At 40.0% G+C, this 21347-nt stretch overlaps 2 protein-coding genes across 11 annotated transcripts in view; one reads left to right on the top strand and one right to left on the bottom strand.

Annotated features, from left to right (window-relative positions):
• The window catches only part of itpkb (inositol-trisphosphate 3-kinase B), a 28951-nt gene extending 18950 nt beyond the window's left edge, over window positions 1-10001 (bottom strand). Inside the window, exons 1-5 of the mRNA XM_040017427.1 lie at window positions 9527-10001; window positions 5453-5625; window positions 4950-5100; window positions 4310-4594; window positions 2345-3268 (exon numbers count right to left, since the gene is read on the bottom strand). Coding sequence (XP_039873361.1) covers window positions 2345-3268; window positions 4310-4594; window positions 4950-5100; window positions 5453-5493 — 1401 coding nt within the window. The 5' untranslated portion in view covers window positions 5494-5625; window positions 9527-10001. The remainder of the gene's footprint in view (window positions 1-2344; window positions 3269-4309; window positions 4595-4949; window positions 5101-5452; window positions 5626-9526) is intronic.
• A 10866-nt stretch (window positions 10002-20867) lies between these two features.
• Window positions 20868-21347, top strand: part of epb41l2 (erythrocyte membrane protein band 4.1 like 2) — a 49263-nt gene continuing 48783 nt past the window's right edge. For 4 of the 10 annotated variants that reach the window (XM_040017417.1, XM_040017423.1, XM_040017419.1 and 1 more), the window contains exon 1: window positions 20881-21069. The gene's annotated coding sequence lies outside the window, so the exon portion shown is untranslated. Of the gene's footprint in view, window positions 21070-21347 lie in introns of all 10 variants that reach the window. The other 6 variants (XM_040017415.1, XM_040017416.1, XM_040017414.1 and 3 more) reach the window with 4 other exon arrangements.

The following is a 21347-nucleotide window of genomic DNA, read 5'->3' as shown; positions in this document are numbered from 1 at the left end:
TAGCAACTTCTCCAGCTTTCCCTCATTTTGATCCCCCCCCCCCCCCCCCACACACACACACACACACAGACACAGGTTGGGGCACAGAGGTAGCTTTGTTATCGTGAATGTCAAAAAATTACTCAGGCAGCGAGCACAGGCCAATTGATACAGAAGCACAGAGCAACATGCACAGGCACATTGAGGCGCACAAAATGAGCCATACAATGAGAGGCTTCTGGTTTAAGGTCGCACTCACGGGCCCCTTTGCTTTCATATAGGCATATTTTAATTGCACTGCAACACCCGAGTTATAAAGTTGCCTTTGGGCGAAGCCAAATGCACAGTCAGCAATGATGATGTTTTCTTCTTTTGATGACTAACGCTGATCCAATGTGCCATTTTTTCTGTTACTGTATTGTGAATGTAGTGATTGCATCATTCGGTGGGAGCCGATGATGATCGGTGTACGCAGTGATTGTTTACTACAGGCTTGTAAAAAGATTTGGGGAAAAAGCACACTGATAAGCATCATTTTTCAGGACAGTTGCCATTAGAGAGTCTCGCAGAGACAAACTCCTTCCAGGAAAAGATAAGCTACAACATCACATCAGCAGGTTTAGTGTTTCGTAACCTGTTGGACTTCCATTAAAAAAGAAGGAAAAGGAAACTACATGGTGGAGCAGATGCTCACATGCTAATATTAAAAAAGTAGTATGGTTACAGTGTTTCCATTCATACAGAGGACTGTATTTATTTTACTAAAGTCTCAAATCTGAAAAAATTTCACAACAACCAGCTTGATGCTTGATCTGAAAAAAAAAAAAACCCCAAAACAAAACAACAAAAACAACAAAAAAAGCAGACCAATAGATACACCCAGCATTACCACAGTGCTACTCCTGGCATGGCTTAAAAATATTTAGAGATTTGTTGATACAGTCTCATTATTTTATTAGTGACAGTCATTTATCAGAAATGTTACAAAAACTTTAGCTTTTCCATTATTTTCAATTTTTTTTAAATGAAATGTTCATATTATTCACACAACTTAAAATTCAGTGCTTAACGTGATTTAAAAAAAATCTCTGCTCCCCTGCAAGAAGCCAAAAAGGGACAAAATAGTTATTTCTTTTATTTATAGTTATTTACCTAATTAGTTTGAACTTGTCAGCAAACTACGAGTCTTTGTTCTCATTCTGCAATCCTTAATGACTGTGCCAGTTTCTTTCATAGTTTCTCGTCTATTACAGTGTGTGTGTTTCATGTGTGTGTGAGGGGGCAAGCAGAAGAAGAGAAGAAAGCAACAATGGAGCTAATCAGAAATTGTCGACTCTGACCACAATAATTGTTGCTGAACAAGTTTTAATTAGCCTACAGCCAAAGCGGCGCCAACCCCAAACATCTGTAAGTCTGATGGGAGTGAAGCTGACCACACATGACGCTTAACAGCAGCTTAATTTCAAAAGCTCAAAAGTTCAAAGACAATCTGTTAAAAGAAAGGTGTGCAGAGTTAGCGCCATTGCAAACCATTTACTCTCAACAAAAGTAAGAAACCGAGGGCGGGGGGATACTACATTTTACCTACATTTTCTCAACAAAGTTTGGCATGCTACAACTACACCACCAGTTTGTCAGTCAACAGTTCATAATCCTACATCCTACAGTATCCTTTCCTCCTCATCAGTAAGTTTTGCATTTTTTGTCATCGTCACTTACTGATACAGCTATATATAGTTGTTGAGAAAAGTGCAGACTTTCCAGCTTAGCTCATCCAACGGGAATGGTTGTGAGACCCTGACATGAAAGAATGCTGTGGTTATGAGCTAGTTAAGATCATACTCCACTGTGAGGTCAACAACACAACTTCCATAAAACTTACAACACCATCTTACAACATGCCAGGCAAGTCTTTTGGTTTCCTTTTGTGCATACAGCTTCTGTATGCAGCGCTACATGAATGGACAATCTCTGTGGTCAGACCTTCAGTTCACAGATCACACTTCAATTTTAGCGCTCAAGATGTTTGTTCCATTATGATGCATTAGCTAGGAAACTCAAGCTCTTTGAAGCATGCTTCAAATGACCAAAACCAGCGAGCCTCTGAATGGTTGGAAAGTCATTAAAATGATGGCGCCACTTGTATTAATTGTGATATGGCTGTAAGTATGTTGGTTCTTTGAGAGGAAGAACATTATTATCTGCTCCCTAGCTTTCAAAAAGAACCCATCCCTGACATTTCCTGTGTGCATTTCATGCGACAATCTTATTAGAAGTTTCCAATTAAATCATGTCCACTGAATAGCCAGCAGGCTGTAGATACAGTGACAAACAAGCTCAAATCTCAGATTTTGAATCCACTTACTGCTTTCTGCTGAGAACTGAGGAATGCAGGGTTGAGAAGCTGTTCTCCTTTCTCCGTATCACTGGAAATATCCTCCTCCGACTCCTCCCACGAAGAGGAGAAACCGGCTGAGGAGGCAGAGGACGATGACAGCTTCCTGAGAGAACGAGTGGAGTTTGGCACGGGGCTAGAACTGGGGCTAGGCGAGCAGCTTCGCCCCTGGTCTGAGCAGGAGCCTTCAGAAGTTTGAGGCTGGTTTTCCAAACCGTGGTCAGTTACTATGACGGCAGGGATGGAAGAGTGGTTTGAGGTGTGCTCGGTCATGTCGAGCAAACAAGGGGTGCTCTCGCTGCTTTGTGCCTGGGACATTTCAGGATTAACCTCCAACGTGTGTCCTTCTGGCTGGAGCAGCATTTTAGTACACAACAGGTCCTCTTTCTGATCCATCAGATCTCTTTCATCTCCGAACAGTTGCTTGCTCTCTGTTTCCATGTCCCTCAGTACTTCTCCCTCTTTTTTCTCTGTGTCTGTCATTCGATCTTTATCAAATGTCTCAAGAAAACCTTTATCAAACAGTCCATCTAAACAGGGAGTTTGCTTTAATGTTTCTGAAAGGCAGTCATTTTGTTTAATCAGTGTCTTGTTGTCTGTATTTGATTTAGTGCTGCTGCTGTCCCTCTCACCATCACTCTTTCCTCCTTCGCTTCTTTCTCCTTCCTTTGTTTCTTCATCCCTTTCTCTCCCATTTTGGACAACAGAGGGGGCTTTAATTTCTTGTGGGTGAGTCATTAGGTGATCCAGAGCTGTGTTTCCTTTGCCAGGATCAGAAGGAGTTTGTTGAGTCACTCGTCTGGGAGACCGAGGGCTGCGCTGGAGCTCACTATTAAGTACCTGGGCACGGATCCCGGAAATGTGGGCCTCAAAAATGCCAACTTTTCCCCTCACCTGCACAGAGAGAACATTGAAACTACGGTTTGATTTTCTTGGTCTTACTGCAGAGAATTATGCTTTGATGCATATTTTTGTTTTCAATATTTGGTTTAAATAGTTTAGGATTTCACAGGTGTAGCAGAGCTTTAGAAAATGTCAGAAAAATAAACAGAGAAGAAGCAATTGAAAAAAATATCATAACAAAAAACACCAATATTAAGAAAACACAGCAGGAATGGCCCACGGCGCTCAAATTTTCCATCGCCTGGCATTAAACAGAGTACTTGAAAAATGGGCCACTGGCACGCTACAACTTCAGTGTGTGACTGTCTGCAGTTTCACAGTCAGTTCTAAAGTACGTTGGCATTCCCCTCAGTAAGAATAAGGAGAAAGAGGGTGAGGGAGCATAAATGTCAGGATGAATTTAAACCAACAAAAGTACTTTTGTTAAATTTGTATTGAAATCAAACTGAAAGAAATCTAATTCTGGTCCCTCTTTTGTTTAATCAGTGCACAGCAACCTCTAAAGAAGCCAAGTTGAGTTAACTCACAAGCTTCAACATATTATAGAGTGCCTATTTTCTTTAATAGTTTATGCATGATGAAAACCATTAAAAGTCTTAAATGGAAGTGGATTATATTACATAAAAGCTGTATTTGTTTTAGTAAATCCCACTAAGTTTTGCAACTTCTGTTTTCAGGAAGACCTGATGAAAAATCCTGTAACTGTTTTATTGAATGATATGCAGACAGCTTTTCTATATACATAAAAACACAAGAAAGAAACAGCTGAAAATGCATGTGGCCTACCTTTTACTTTTCACCGTCATCACCTACAGCTGTGTAAGAGTAGCTATGGTGGCATTGACGTGACTGCCCCAGCAAATCAAATTAAACCAGGAAATCCTTCTATTTTTTATTTAATTGCTTTGTTGCATAACTGCATTTTTTGGATGCAGACAGAAATGGTGGTAGATGTAGCAAGTATTTTTAAAAAGCTGATAAAACATGCTGAGAATGAGGATGGACATAATTGAAAAGCACAGGTCTGATCACCTCAACGTTCTGCAGCTCTCTGTGAATCTGCAGCAGCTGCGCTTGGCGTCTCCTCTCCTCTCGCTTCTCTCCTCCTCCCGTCTCTCGTCCCCTCTCCTCGTGGCCGTCTTCGTCCCCTCTATCTTCACCGCCAGGCGAGCTCAGGCGTCGGACTCGCTGGCCCACATTGACTCCTAGGAGCTCCGGGCTTCGCGGCGAGGGGGAGCGAGCGCGAGGTGTGGGGCTAGGCGAGCGCAAGGGTGAAGAAGGGAAGATAAAGGTTTGACCCAAGCCACGAGGGCTTGTCTAAAAGGAAAAAATACAAAATAAAACAACATGGGATTTACTAACAGGAAATGTAAAACAATATGAGCTGTACAATATATAAAATATAAATAATCTAAGCAGTTTCTATTTCGCATTCCCATACTGAACTACAACAAGTGGAAATTGTAGCATCAAGGTAAAACCTAGTGTAGTTTCAGTGAGCTAATTAAATTAATCTCAGTTGCATACCACTATTATCTATCTTACTGGCATTAGCTTTCAAGTTGTTTTACTGTTGCTCTAGTGCTTTTGTCTAGACAATAATCTACTAGAAAAAGTTGGAAAATACATGAACAGTCTCTTCAGATTTTGGTGGATGTGATGAACAGGCTACCTGTGGACTCGTTGGGCTGTAGAGACCTCCTCCCAGTAACTGGCAGTAGGTGCTCCGATCTGGAACTGGCAGCACAGGTCGGGCAGCTGGTGTGATTCGGGCTCGAGAGCTGGCACTAGAGGAGCCTGGCTGGGTGTGAAACTGATTACCACTGTGGAGATGTGATGTGGAGAGACGATAAGAGAGAGTTTATTTTTAGGTTAATGTGCTTCAATAGGTTGTAATTATATTAGTGACTAAATAGGACACATCAGTGAAACCTAGACTTGAAATAAAGAGGACATTCACTGACAGCATGCCCATTAAGTATGTGTCCCTTAAAGTTATTAATTGCTCTCTAATGGAGTACAAACAAAAAAAAGAAAACCTGTTGGTCTGGTTTAACGGCTACATCAGCAGCTAAATATGTTTAAAGTATACAATTCCCATGCGAAAACGTTCTGGGAAATCTGTGTATTCTCTCAACTGTTAAAAGCAAATGAGACTTTTGAGAAATCCCATACCTGTTCATGACTCCGTTTAGGTTCAGGGCAGAGGCTGCCATCCCCGCGGCCAAGCCAGGGGCTTTGAGTGCTGGGTACACATCTGACAAGCTCCCCTGTAGCTGCAGGGAGGTCTGGAGATCAGCTTTCAGTGGTTCCTCTGCATATAGTCACAGAAAAATCTGTACCCAGCGCTAAAAAAAAGTCAAGAGAAGTTTGTTTTAGTATGTCAAAGCCCTGCTATGACTAAATATCAAAATAACAAACAGTCTTTAACATAATCCTTTGTACATAAAAGTCCCTTTCCAACACTGGGCCTCCAATTTTCCATTAGTAACTGTGTGATGGACAAAAAGCATAAAACAGAGAGAAAGTGAAGCAGATAAATGAAGGATAAATGCTGCAAGATAAAACATTTCAGTCACTGGATAAAATTTGCAGTTTTGGCTGTCAATGTTACAAAAATGCAGAGATTTTTATGGTGCTCATTTCAAAATTTGAAAAGCCAATTTATTCCAGAGTTCACAGCTCATCCATCAGGGCACTGATCTTTTTTACACCAGGTTTTCGTGCTACCGTATACAACTTTGTTATAAAAGGACCGGCGCCACAACTGCCAAAATTCCTCCCAATCAATCTCTCACTATTGTTTTGCTCTTCTCGGTGCTGCAGCACTTACACTTATTTGAGAAATGAGCTGCAGTCTAAACATGACATGACATTCCTTCAGGGGAGAGGCCTGCAGAAAAATTGCTGAACTGAGGAGACATATAAACCAGCCAACGTGGGAGAGTGAGAAATTATAGTTAAAATGATGGTGTCAGTGTTACAATCCAAAACACTTGTGCATAGTCCCCTTATTACCTGACAGTAATTAATTAAAGGTGTTCCAGAGTTCAGTTCCTCTTCTTTTTAAAATGATTTATAAAGAATCATATTATTTTTAACTAACTGTTAGAAACATGTTATTGTAAATAAATCAATATTCTACTGCTGATTCTGCTCAGCCTATTTAAATCCCATTATCATGATGTGACACACAGAAATGTGTTGTCACCGATTAGTACTTCTCTTTTTGCAGTGGTATTGGTTTTTGGTCCTGCACTCTGATTGGCCAAATTCAAAAAATAATAAAAACATTACAATATTGCAGAAACTGTGTATCTTCTGGTTTATTTTGATTTATTTTTTGCATAAAAAATAAATGTTAGATTTGTATACAAATTCTTTATTTTATTTCTAATGTAAAAATCATCTTACAAAGCTAACTAAGTATACTGACTTAGCATACAGTTAACCTTGAACTCAAGAACAGAATAGGCTTTCTATTATATAATCTATTGTTTCAGTCACATACACCTCAATGCATGCAGTTAAGCTGCATAACAGCTTGTAGTTCCATGTCCCGCAGTGGAAAAAAAGCCATGCAAATACTGTGCAACAGAAGTGTTTGATTTGGAGTGGTCAACTGCGCAGCGCTTTCAAAAACGTCTAATTTCTCAGTGGCTCCTACTTTGTTTCAATTTGATTCAACATCATACTTTAAATTTCAAATGCTCAGCTTCAAACGAGACTGATAAATGAGTGTAGATATTAAGTGTTTTTCCTTCTGCAGCTGAGCAAGATATTTTAGCAACAGTGAAATGGAATGTGGTCAGCCCAGGTAACATAGCTTAAAAGAGACAGAAACACACTGTATATTTTTCACACCAAACAACTAGTTTGCAGGTAAGAACACCCAGCTGAAGCCTGTATCTCTAACAATCTAGAGCTTTTCAAATCTTTTCAGTCAAGTTGGCTTCTCCCAAGCATAACAGGATTCTTGTTCTCGCCACCTTGCCAAAAACTGCCTTGGCATGAGTTTTGATTCCTGGTAAGTTAGACAGCAGTTTATGAACCAGGGGGTAAAGATGGGATTTCCTCGTTGGGTTGTGACGCAGTTAGATAGAGGCAGAAAACAATCTGAATGTCTCGCCTCTCGAGTACTTCACAAAAACCACCACTCCTACTTTTTCACACTGTTTAATCACTTGTCTGTGCTTTAGTCTTAGTGGAAGCAACACAAAGGCCCACAGGGGATGAGGGAAGTCTGAGAGGGAGACACGGAGACAGTGCAGGATTGATAAAAGAAGGAAGAGAAAGGGGGGAAAGAGAGGTGCTCACAGGCTATTTTGGTTGTCTTTTCTGAACCTCTCATGCAGAAGTAGGGGATTTACTTTCCATGAAACAGCTCGGAGTGAGTAATGAAAAGGCACTGGGCACCAGAAACTATTTTCACACTTGCAGATGTGTAGCTGAAACCCAAAAATCTATCTCCATCTCAGGACAACTCAAAATGTTTTGAATATTTAGCTTCGTGGGGTTTGTTGCCCCGCTCGGACCATTTAAATTTAGACTGTTACTAAGAGAGAAATTAAAAAGTCTTAAACAACTGACTGATCGCTTCATAAAGTGGATCAAGGTGCTTCAAATGAGATCAGTCAGATCATATATAAAGCAAAATGCATCTATTGTGCCACGATGGCCAAAAAAAAGGGGCAGGGCATTTCCTGAAAGACAACATTCAACAGAAGAGAAATAAATTTGACAGCTACACTACAACATACTTTATTTCTTTAAACAAACCCTGTTGTCAATACACTCGCATTACCACACTTAAACCACTTCAGAGTGTTGTCAGTGCTTTAGCACAGCCTAATGTCTCACACACACACACTGAGTGGGACTGCGCGAGCATTCAAACTGTCCGCTTGCCTACACAAGTGGGCAATAAACCTACATGCAATACACTAATAAAAAGGCAGCTGAAGGGGGAAAAAAAGTGTGGAACATGATGATGATGACGATGAACACTCCTTGGAATTTACAAGCAGATATTATCAGGATGGGTTTAACAAAGGTAAAAAGATGATATATTACAGTGACATCTGTTTCTTTGTGAGCTTTGCAGTGTTTACCCTTTTAAAACCTCTCTTTGTGTATTAGGATATTCTGGGCAATGTTACACTTCTACAGTTTATAGTAACTTTGAATGTTTATGTGACTGGTTTAAAAGGATTAAGCAGTACATAAGCAGCTTCTCTTTACAATACATCAACAGATAGATGGGTTTTCTAAATAAAACTGCACATATAACGATAGATGAGAGTGTCCATATCACACACTCCTAGCAGATGGAACACGCAGAGCTCAGTATCTCATTTTCAAAGGGCTTGAGTCAGAAAAATTATAAATAAACTGAGCTCCAGTGATCAGCAATTGTTCTAAAAATGAGGTATTTCTTAAAATTTAACTTTTGCTACCAGCTTCTCCAGTATGCTGATTTGCTATTTTACTGTTACACATCAAAGATAAGTGAATATGTGGGATTTTGGACTCTTGGGTGGGACAAAACAATCATTTATTTACACCAAGCAAATATTCAAGGGAAGGCAGACAGATTAATCAGTAATGAAATAAACTGTATAATCTAATGCTATTATTTATCTCGTAATATCTACTATTATACAAGCTATTGGGTTATATAGCCGCTTAAATTATGGATCTGCGTACAAATTGATAAAATTATTTATATAAGGGAATTTATTTATTTTTTAATTTGTCTGCACTAGATTTATTTTAGAAGCAAAAGTTAATGACATTTAAAGGTTGGCCTATGTAAGGCACAGAAATGTGTATATAAAGACTTTAGAATTTTGTCTATTTAAAAAATGACTTTAACCACTTTTAAAGTCAGTGGCTGTATTTCAGTTTTCCATGAATGGTTACCTCTTGCAGTCATTGGAGGCTAGTACAAAGCGATTAGTTAAGGTATTTGCAATGATTCAGCTTTGATAATTGGGTCCATTTATGGATTCAGCTCCCACAAAATGTTCTAAAACCCCAGGTTTGAAAACTCAACTTTAGCCTGCACGACGCTGCATAAAACACAAAATAATGGCAAAGAAAGAAGAAAGCTTCCCCACGTTGGCTTGGCCTCTCAGCCCACCAAAGAGGATGCTACCTCTCCATACCGAGGTGCTGGTATTAAACTGTAATAAAGCTACATCCAGTCACGGTGCTGCTGTGATGGAGGTCATGCCGGTGTTATCTTACCTCAGCCCCGTCCTCTCCAAAGCTGCTGCGGGACGCTTTAATCAGTCTGTGATATTACGGTCATCACCAGCAGCAATATCTCGATGATGAGTCTTAGCTGTCTGTGAGTGTGACACTCGCAACAGCAAACGCACAAAGGCAGCACCAGTCTCTACTCCTGTCTCGTGCGGTTTGACTTTTTTTCCATGAACCAACTTCGACGCAAACGCCTTTTCACCAAAAAAAAAAAAACAATTAAAAAAACCCTCTTCAACAGAAGAAAAAAACTTTAAATGTCCTTTTCTTCTGTGAGCATCTGGTTGTCGGTGAAGAAGACTTTAAAGCATTTCAGAGTCGGTCCAGTTGAATTCCCGTCACGGCTTTGCTCTCAGGATAAGCACTTTCTGGTGAGGTTTCTGTTGTCATGTGTTGCTCGACACCTCGCTGCTCGTAGTAAAGCGCTGTTTGTCTGAGTGCTTGAAGCCGGAAGCAACCACGGAGTATCTCTCTCTCCCCCCCCCCTCTCTCTCTCTCTCCCTCTCCCTCTCTCTCTCTCTCGGTTCATTGCAGGGCTAAAAACTGAAAAGCCGAACGCGAGCCGTGTTCTCTCGCTTTGTGGACGCACGTGCACTCCTGCGGGGAAACCCTCGCATAAATACTCACAAGCGCGCGTGCTGAACGTTAATTAAAAGCAGCAGTAGCGGTGGATTTGAGTTAAAAGTGAGATACTGCTGACACCGCGGCTGTCGTCGTTATCTTGTAGGTTCTTCCATCTAATTCAAATTAGCTTTATTTGGCTTGACAGTGATTAAGGATATGCATGACTGCGCAAGCAAAGCAGGTAGCCTGCAGTATTTAGGAATCCAGTGTTTTGTGGTTATTACAGCAGGAAATATTGTTAGTGAAATGTGTAGGCTAGCTAAAATTAGCTGCAGTTCACAGACAGAATTACCCTGATCAGAGTGTACTATTATTATAATATGGCCTTTAGTGTTACTACCCGTTTTTTACGAAACTATGGTAATGATACTTTATTAGAGCTGGGCACTTTATTAGGTTGTAAACCCTTAGAATTGCCTTCAGAACTGCCTTATTTCTTCATAGCAAAGATGCAACAGTGTTCTGAAAACATTCTTCAGAGATTTTGATCCATATTGACATGGTAGCATGACACAGTGCCTGCTCCCATTCCACCACATCCCAAAGGTCCTCTACTGGACTGAGGTGGAAGCACTGTGAAAGTACAATATGAGCTTAGTGACAGTAGGCATCAGAAACTGGTTACACTGTGGTCATAAAGCAACAATACTCAGGCACACTAATACACCAGCAGCAGCACACTGAAGCGGTGATACAACTCAGGATGGATCCATGCTTTAATGTTGTTTATGCCAAATTCTGACCAAACTATCTGATTGTTGCTGCGGATTTCAAGACTCATCGAACAGGAGAGGCACCCGGTGTGGTCTTCTGCTGCTGTTGTCCATCTGTTTCAAGGTTCAAAATGTTGTGTGTTCAGAGACGCTCTTCTGCATACCTTGATTGTAACCACTGGTTATTTGAAGCAGCCTGACCTTTCCCTTCTGAAATACTGAAATACTTCTGATTTTCATTATGAAATACTCAGACTAACTCATCCGACACAATCAAAGCCATTTAAATCATCTGTTATCCCCACTGTGATGCTCAGTTTGAACTTCAGCAGCTCGTCTGCCCCATGTCAACGTGCCTAAATGCATTGAGTCGCTGCTGTGGGATTGGCTGACTAAATATTTGCACTACCAAACAGTTTAACAGGTGTACCTAATAAATAGTCAGTGAATGTATATGTATGTGATCAGGGAGGGCATTGCTAATCTTGTCTGTTAGATGCGCACTTGTATAGCAGTGGAATATAAATTAAATCAGACTTGTTTCAAAATAACTCCCAGGTAATCAAGAGTAATTATTTGTGCCTCCCCCCACAGGCTGTACACAATACAAATGAAACTGCCAAAGTACATAATTGCATTACAAGCACGATCAAATCTGGCACACAGAATGGGTGTAAATGAAAACTGTGTAGGGCGTGCTAACCTTTTTGCAGCCTCTTTGAAATGTAATACAAATTTAAAAACAAAAGGCCCTGCACATCCACATGTGTGTTCTCAGTAATAATTGAATCATTAGTTACCTGGAACTGCCTGGAGCTTAAAAAGCCTAGTTATCTGATGATATATAGCTATAGTCATGTAAACTATCCCACCCAAACAGGTGAAAAATAGCCAGCAGGAGAGGCAGGAACCTGTCAAATGAGCACAAGTGGGAATACACCATGAGAAGAGGTGTAATCACGCAACGTAAGTGAGAAACACCTATGCAGCTCAAGCTGAACCTTCATCAGTATGTCTCATCTAATGATCATTGTACTCGTTGTGCTCACGTGCGACATTATTAGAAATGTAGCAACAGTTAAAAAAGGGGATGATGAAGTTGTTTGGATGTACGGGATTGTTTCTGTGCCTGTTGTGAATCTGTTTACTCTCTGTTTGGATGCCAGGATAAAGAGTCGTGCTGGGAATTGTTGATTTGAATGTGGTCGGTGATGCAAGAGCAGTAAAATGAATTCTCCAACCACAGAGGACAATACAGCAGCGCCGTGAGTGACCGAGGTAGCACGAGAGTTTAGTTCACCAAGACATTGAAAAATCAGTTAATTAAGAAATATCTCATTATGTTTGATACCGAAGTTAATGTTGCCATGCTGTAGAAGGAATGTGTAGCTCAGAGGATCAGCAGTATCTGTACTTTAAACAACAAGTCGCATGTGGATGGGCCTTCAGCAGTAGATGTTGCTTTTCCCAGATTGTTTTGTTGTCTTTGTTTTTAATCAGGGGTTGAGATCCTGATAACAAGCAGCTTGGCAGTTTCATCGGGAGTCCTGCTCTGATTGTGAATTTCATCAATATTGACACACCTCTACAAAACTATGTACTGCATATAGCCATCAGTATAAAGGCTCAGTAGCTGTAGTATTTCAATAGCTCATTAGTTTGTTGACAGTTTTTCCAGTTACAGTTTAACCTTGTCTTAGTTGGAATATGCAGGGCGAGGTGGAAAATGCTGTGCTGTGTTTTTATCTTCTTTGCTATAATTTGGCCTTGAGCTTGAACCAAGTGAAAACAAAGCTCCATATTAGCTTCCTAAGATGTTTATCAACACATAGATTTCAATCAGTACAATCAGATGTCAGGTACCAGAATTTTAAACATTTTTTCTTATCACAGGGGCGTAGTATGAAAACATTAATGTTGGTTCATATGGAGATAATTGGTCACAGTATCAAACTGTGGTTAGACAGGTTTCTTATCCTAATCCTAGTCTTGTCCTGGTATGAAATGCTTGAAATATTTCACATTTTTTCCAGGAAGGCTTAAGTGGGACTTTATGTAGAGTGCAGAAGAATGAAAAACCCAAACAAGTCCAACGTGTTTCCATTTGAGGAAACAATGTGTCATCTTAGATAAATGCATTTAGTTAAGGACAGTAGTCATCTTTGCAAAACATGGCTATGTTTTTCAAGCTTTCACACTTGGCTAGCAATATTAAAAGAGCTTCTCTCATCCCACATGAAGTCAGAGGTGACACTGGTGATAAAAGAGTAGGTGCTGCCCTCTTGTGGTGTGTAAGTAATCTGCAAAATGGGAGCAGACTTAGGCTGTAAAGAGTACATACACTGCTCAAAAAGTAAAAAATACAAAATGAAAGGAACACTTTTTAATCAGAGTATAGCATCAGGTCAGTTAAACCTCTGAGATATTGATTTGATCAGTTAAGTAAGAAAGGGATTTTTAATCAGTTTCTGATGCTTTGGTATAAATTATATTTACAACAGGTGCACTAGAGTGGCAAAAATGAGACATTTTTCCCTGACTGTTTTTTTAATCACTAGTTTTGCATTTGGCTAGGGTCAGTGTCACTACTGGTAGCATAAGGTGATACCTGAACCCTACAGAGCTTCCACAGGTAGTCTAACTCCTCCAGGATGCCACATCAATACGTGCCACTGCCAGAAGGTTTGCTGTGTCCCCCCAGGATATTCGTAAGAGCGTGGAGGAGGTTCTAGGAGACAGGCAGTTACTCTAGGAGAGCTGGACAGGGCCATAGAACACCCTTAACCCATCAGCAGGACTGATATCTGCTCCTTTTGTGCAAGGATGAGTCGAAGAGTCCAGGTATTGTGTTTTGCGTGTTCTCTCGTGGATAAAATATGGGTTTGTGAGATTTACAAATCAATGCATTCTGTATTTATTTACATTTTACACAGTGCCACAGCTTTTTAATGATTGGGGTTGTAACAACTTTAAAATTGGGATAATGCAGGTGATATGACATGGAACATAGACCCACGAGAAACATGGCACTGCACAAGAGTATGACAATTGCTTTGTATAATCGTTCACTCTTGTAAATTTCTGTCTTTGAAAAAGTTGAGGACATTTCAAAAATCAAGTAAAGCTGTCAGCAAAATGTGAAACAACGATTATGACTTTATGTTCAAAATGTCTATATTTTGTTGAAGAGATAACAGCTGTAGCATAATTAGGACTAGGCTGTACTTTTGTGTAATACCACTTTGTACCACAAGATGATGCAGTGAGACAGTGTAAGGTTTATTAAATGTAAATTGTGTAAAATCTTGCCTTGCAGTAAACTGAATTTTTTCATTTTTATTTTTTAACCTCTCACTGCTGTAGGACAAAATACTTCACCGCTGTCCATCTGTAGTGAGTGTAGGCTGTCCGTATTCTGTTAACTTCAGCGGGTGTCCATATCATTCTGTTTGGGAGGCTTTAAACTTTGTGAATTGAGTCCAGCACGAGTTGATGAGTCAGTGAAGCTCACTTCTCTCTAGTGATAGCGATACTGAGGTGAGTAATTAAGGATATCCTGAACTTTTCTGTCATTAAGCGCTGTTGCTAGCTGCTGTTAGCCGGCGTTAGCTAAACTTTCCTAACATTGTTGGACTTGGTGTATTACCTCTCACACGATGTGAGGGAAAGTTTGAGTTTTAGGACACTCAAGCCTAACATTAGCTGACAAGATGTTAGCTTATAGCCAAGTATTGTTGTTTAGGTCGCATGTCTGATCTGCTGACAGTAAGTAAATATGACAAAAGCGGGAATAGTTATGATGTTTTCATGTTTTAGAGCCTTGACTTCACTTCAGGAAATTAGGCTTGAGGCGAGGAGGAAGAACGCATGAGTTTGTTGGGAGACGTAAATACAAGATGTATATTTGTTTGCTTGTATATTTACTGTATGAGTACAAACAAACAAATTTATGAGTACAATATTCTAGGTGATCGTGGCTCAAGAGTTGGCAGTTCGTCTTGTAATCAGAAGGTTGCTGGTTCGAGCCCCGGCTCCGACAGTCGGTCGTTGTGTCCTTGGGCAAGACACTTCACCCGTTGCCTACTGGTGGTAGTCAGAGGGCCCGGTGGCGCCAGTGTCTGGCAGCCTCGCCTCTGTCAGTGCGCCCCAGGGCAGCTGTGGCTCCAATGTAGCTTGCCATCACATGTGTGTGAATGGGTGAACTAAGTGAAGCGCTATACAAATACAGGCCATTTTCTATTAAATAAACTCAAAAAATGACTGTGTCATTAAGAACACTAAATTATTTACAACAGTGACTTGAGAAAAGGCAAAACCACAAGGAAATTAAAAGTGGGGTTAAAAATAAATACCAAAATAGCAGCAGGCATTTTTAAAAAATTCAGCACGTCCATTCATAACAAGCTGGTTAGCCCTCACGTGAAAAAGCTAAACATCACTTTAACGATCATTTGTAGATAATTTAAGTAGCTGATATTCTTCTGGGTAGCTTTATATATAATACTAAAGCATAATTTACTGGTAGATTCATATTTTATATTACCATTTACTTATGCAAAAGGATTAGTTGCTACAGCTTTAAGATAAATAAAGCAGAGTACAAAGTGCAAAAATATATAATTCGCTGCTGTGCTGTGGCACACCTGTGCCCAGATGTGAGGTATGCTTCCTCTATGTGATTAAACAAGTGCAAACACAGAGCTGAAACTATAGACTGTAGCTTGGTGACACTTGAAGAACAAGTTTCTAAATAAACAAGTGTTTTATTGCTGCTGATAAGCTAATGATGGGCGACTCTGCAGAGAAAGCTCTCTCTGTATGTTTCATGCATTCCCATACTACTTCCCATCAATGTACATATATATTTTAACATAACTTTCTGTTTATGGCTTCCCGCTCTTTATTGATCTGTAGATGAAGTTGTTTGTCTTTTCGAAGGTTTTTTTTCTCTCTCTCTCTCTTCCTTCCTCGACTGACACCTGATCCTGGAGTTTAGAGTTACCACACACAAACACAATAAGAGGCAGGGTGAGGGAGTGAGAGAGTTAAAGGCTGACTTTACATAACAGCAAATAGGTGTGAATGGATAAAGAAGTATTTGTTCAGTGTTAAGGTATTTGCTGAAGATAGAGCAAGAGAAGTAGACTTATTCAGGGAAGTCTGCAGTCCACTCAATCCTCGCCTATCAGCTGTTTGTCAGGTAAAATCCATCTCAGTGTTTTTGCCTAATGTGGGTGTACTGTCCTGTCTTAGCATGTGTGTAGCATAGAAGCTGTACATCTCTTCAGCTTGTAGACTGCAGGCAACAGAGGTGCATAGACAGCATACCACTTAGCTTAGAGAAGTTTCACTGACTGTGAAAACGAGAAATGGTTTGCAGTGAATCAGGGGTATTGTAGGGGGGTGTTTTAGCGTATTTCTGTTAAATGTGATTGTGTTTCCCCTTCTATGCTTGGCAATCTTCAGGACTAATACAGGTATTATATTCCCCTTGTGCATGTTTTATTTGCCATTTGTGTTGCCATGGATGAAACCTTTTAAAATTCGAAAAATCACCCCTGAGAAGTTTTCATAGACATTACAGAACAAAAGACACATTTGACATCTTTAATAATATTTACATATCATAGTATCATAAACTAAGTGTTGTTCCTACTCTTCAACTGATGATTGAGAAGGATTTTTTGAAATGATTAAAATATATGGCATCACATTCAGCAACGGTAGCATGCAATAGTCTTGAGCCACCCCTCATTTCTTTATATTTTGCTTCCAAGGAGCCGGTAATAGTTCTCCAGGCTTTCTGATGGTCTTTCAAAGGCTTTCATTGGTTGCTTTACTACTAATTTTTTAATTTTCTGTCTGGTCCTTGTACCTTACCATTATCAGAGGCTTGAGTTTTTTCTTTTGTTTGTTAAGCCACTTAACTCTGGCCTGTGAATCAAGCATAACATTCAATTCAAGTGTAAAAAAACATCTAACTTATGGGATCAAACAGTTTTGCAGCATTACTCAAATCTTGGTATATCTACGCATGGTGTGCAGCGTGTCCTTAAAAAATCGGAGGAAATTGGCAGGCCTAAAAACTATCTGAAAGTCCTTTCCTTGGGAAATAGGAAAGAAATGCAGCAAAGCCCTGACACAGAACCTGAGTGATGTAGCTGGCCCCTTAAATGATCCATCGACTGTTCACTGAAACCTGAAATGGTCCCAGTGGAAGGGTGGCTTTCAAGAACCCGTTTCTACGGAAGGCAACAGAGAGAAAAAGCTGGTATGGCAAATTAAACAAGAACTGGTGTGAAAGTTCTGATAGAGTGATGAATCTAAATTTCACATTTTTAGTTCAAACTGTTTTTCATATGTAGAGGAGGTTAGGAGAGAGGTATAGCAATGAGTGTCCCTAGCCAACTGTAGAATCCGGTGGAGTCTATATTGTAGTTTGGACTGCATTTTAGTCAGTGGTGTTGGGGATCTTGTCAAAACTGATGGAATTCTAAACACAGAGAGGTACTTTTAGATTTTGGTGTGCCATACAAAACCATCTGTACAACGTCTGATTGTCCACAGCTTCATTTTCCAGCAGGACAGCTGAATCTCAAACACACTGCTAATGCAGTAAAAACATACCTGGATAGAAAAACACACATTGCAGCACTATCAGTTATGGATTGGCCTCCCCAGCACCCGGACATCAGCGTTATTGAAGCAGTCTGAAATCATCTGCATGGTGAACAGAACAAACAGCAGTCAACATCCAAAGAAGAGCTTTGAATTTCCTGTTGAAAACTATTCCAGAAAACTACTAAAAGAGATGAGAAAAAAGCTTGTCTAAGACCTACTGTTATGAAGAATAAAGCTGGTCATACAAAATATGGACTTTGGACATTTCAGGATTGTATAAGCTGTTTTTGATTTGTGTACTGCATTTCCATTTATTTTTGCACTTTTCCATAAATTGTAGCAAAATTTCAAGTAAAGTATAAAGAAATGAGATGTTTTCATCTCAAATGAGATGAAAACATCTCAGGATGTTTTAGCTAGTGTAACCTGATATTAGATCATAAAGATCTTGTATTTAAAAAAATCTTGGACTGAATTTCATGGGGGGTGGATTAAAAGAAAAATCGAGCTTTTTTTGTCTTTACAGTTGTTGCTGATGATAATTACATGAACATCATTAGTCTGAAAGGATGCACCAATCATTAAATAATACTTAGCAAGCTTTTTTCCCCTAATAAAGATAGGGGGCTGATTAGTTTCTAAAGGTTACAGAGATAAATGTTTCTCAGTTTAGGATTTGAGGATGACAGGCTCATAGCTGGCTCGTCCTCATATGAGGGTACAGACCTGCAGGGCAAAAGTTGATCTAGTGGGCAATGTTTTACTATCCAGATGGCTGTGTCAGAGTAATTCTCCTTAGAAGGGCTCGCCACTAATCCTCCAGAGAATCTGCACTGGCTTGATCTCGTGTTTGTATGTGAAACCAAACAGCTAGCCTACTGTAGCTCCCTGGCTGTGAAAATGCTGAAGTTCTCATTGTAAATACCGTTGTATTGTGTAAATTGGAGCGCAAGTTATAGGTTTACTGGGAGGACACAGCTATCCACACTGTGAGCCTTTCTAAGGAGCAGAAAGCAAAGAGTCCACAGCTTTGCTGGGTGCTCACCATGCACTGAGAGGTTTCTGTAGGACAGAACAGGAAGGGATGAGATAATCAACAGAAGAGAGAGTGCTAGGAGAGAGAGAGAGAGAGAGATACAGGCACCATAGATTGAGTCAGGCTGATTAGGTGCAGATTCAAGTCATAAGATTGTCTTAATCTCAATGCTGGATCTATTTCTGCAACATGGGACCTTTGACAATCAGGTACACTTTTCAAGCTTTTAATATACCTTCAGGGCTATAGAAAACCTAACTGCTGTTTACTGTAGTTTTTCTTATTGCGATCTTAGTCTTAATGGTGAGCCACACAAATTTGAATGTCTTAGAAGCAAGAAAAACGTTGACATTAAACTACACAGAGACAAAACTAGCCTTTTAGTAGTCTGTTACAGGGCCGTGAGATAAAAAAGGTTGAACACTTTAGGCACAAATGAAGGTGACTTTAACAGAGTGTGAGTAATTGTTGCGTTGTCGATGCTGTGAGGGGATGGGCTGTGTATGGTCTTTTTTCCCCATGTCTGGTCTGGATGACTCATAGGTGCAAAGGAATCAGCTGTGTCACCTTCACTGATGAGCAGACTCAATGAAACAGGGTTGTGTAAAAACCTAGTTTAGCTATGCATATAAAAGCATGAACTCATTTTCTTTTTTTTTAAGTGCATCCATGTACAAATGTAGTGGATGTAGCTCATAAAATAAACATGTGGCTGTGATGTGAAATAATGCATGGGCTTTAAAGCAGTTTCTGATGCACTGAACTTCTCTGTGTTTCATCGTACATGCTCCTCTGGACTGCTTTGCTGCTGGATCAATGCTGCTTTGCCCATGGTGAGTCCACTGAAGCACACACTCCACCCGCCTCTCAGTTACCTAACTGGGAAATCCAGTCATCTTTTCCAGTTGAGAGAGTTTATGTCACACTATTTTCACCAGTTACTAATATTTCAATCATTCAGCTTTATCTTTTAGTTGTTTAAAATCTGCTATAAATCACTGCTGTCTTTGTGTGGCTGTTTACTCCTCTTTTTGTAGATGTCAAATCTGCATGCTGCCTTACTCTATAAGCCAATTACTTGAGCTTTGTTAATCTGGGTGTGCGCATTGGTGTTTATTTACGGGTGTGTTTAGCAGCAGCCGTGCTTCATGTTATGCAATGACCCCCCCCCATGAATTGGAAATAAACTGCTTATGAAAGTGAAATGGAGGCTAAAAACTAATGCGCTTGATCTTCTGTAGGATGGGTTAGAAATCATGAGGAACTATAATTAGAAATAAACTAAGCAAACCCCAAGGCTAAGCATGTTAATAATAAATGCATAACTTAAAAATATAGTCTGTATAAATAGTTTGCCACAGAAAAACATGTCTTGACCAACTCACATGCAAGATTTTAGAAACAATATTGAACCCGTATTGCATCATCTTATTCTTTTGGCTGCTCCCTTCAGGGGTTGCCAAAGTGGATAGTCTCCCTCCATCATACCTCTCTCTAGCATCCTCTTCTGCCACACCAACCCTCTGCATGTCCTCTATCACTACTTCTATGAACCTACTCTGAGGTCTTCTTCTTTTTCTCCTGCCCGACAGCTCCATCATCGATATATTTTGTCCAACATATACCACCATCACCAAACTATACATCATAGCAGGTCTCACTATTCCTTTGTAAACTTTCTCTTTTACTCTTGCTGCTATCCTTTTGTCTCAAATCACCCCTGAGACTGATCTCCACCCACTCCACTCTCTTTCTCCCCTCTCGTGCACTGTCTTGTTGCTTTGCATGGTTGACTCAAGGTCTTTAAACTCATCTACCTTCACTACCACTACTACTTGTATCTGCAGGTTTTTCCTGTGTCCTTGAGGTGTGACTACTCATATGTGCTCCACATGTAGTTAAGTCAAAAATATGCATTACCTGACTTTACAGAGGTCTGTGCATTTTCCTGTTACTTTATGGCATTTGGCAAAAAACAAAGTATATTTTCAACTCAAATAAATTAAACCACAATAAAAAAACAGTTAAAATCATTGGCTGACTAAATCTTTATTTACATTTTATTCAATGTTTAAAACTGTTTTATTTTCACATATTAAGCTAAAATTCGTCCACTCTTCAATGTCAAGTCTAAATAAAATTAAACCAATCCCCAAAAAGAAGTAAAAAATATCATTAACATTTGCGTCCTCGAGAGGGCGCTACTCCGCTACATTTGCACTACCATATCCGCACTGAACGTCCCACTGACGCTAAAAGACAATACGTGCGACCAATCACATATCAAGATCTAATACAGTAATGGCTCTAAGCCAATGGGAGCTTGCGAAAAGATGTTTTTCACTGTATGGGGCGGGCCTTAGTGGATGATGGATACGTCTGCTTTGCGCCCTCGCCAAATCTTCGGTGTGGACTGTAGTTGAGATTTTTGGAGGCTGAGGTAGTGGGACATTCGCTATTTTTTGGAGGAGAACAGAGCGCGAGTCCACATTTGGGAAAGTCTCCTCATACGCATCGTTGGAGATTAACAACAGGTAACGAATAATTTGGCCTCTTTTAAATCACGTGATTTCTACATCAGCTACTGCAGATGATTCATCGCGTTTTGGGGGTATTTTGTATATAATATATCGGTAGCGTACTTAACCTGCGCAAGTACCTATTGTAACCAGACGTAGTTGTTCTAACAAGGCAGAACAAACACCGCGTTTGTTACTGAAAGGTGTTATTTAGAGTTCTGGTCATACCTTCGCTGTGAGGCGCTTCATGGCGCCTATCTCCTTCCATATTATCCCTGTTATCACCTAAGCTA

This window comes from Simochromis diagramma, unplaced genomic scaffold (assembly GCF_900408965.1).
Source record: "Simochromis diagramma unplaced genomic scaffold, fSimDia1.1 OVJJ01000802.1, whole genome shotgun sequence".
Taxonomy (NCBI): Eukaryota; Metazoa; Chordata; class Actinopteri; order Cichliformes; family Cichlidae; genus Simochromis; species Simochromis diagramma.
This window is presented reverse-complemented; position numbering and strand designations above follow the sequence as displayed.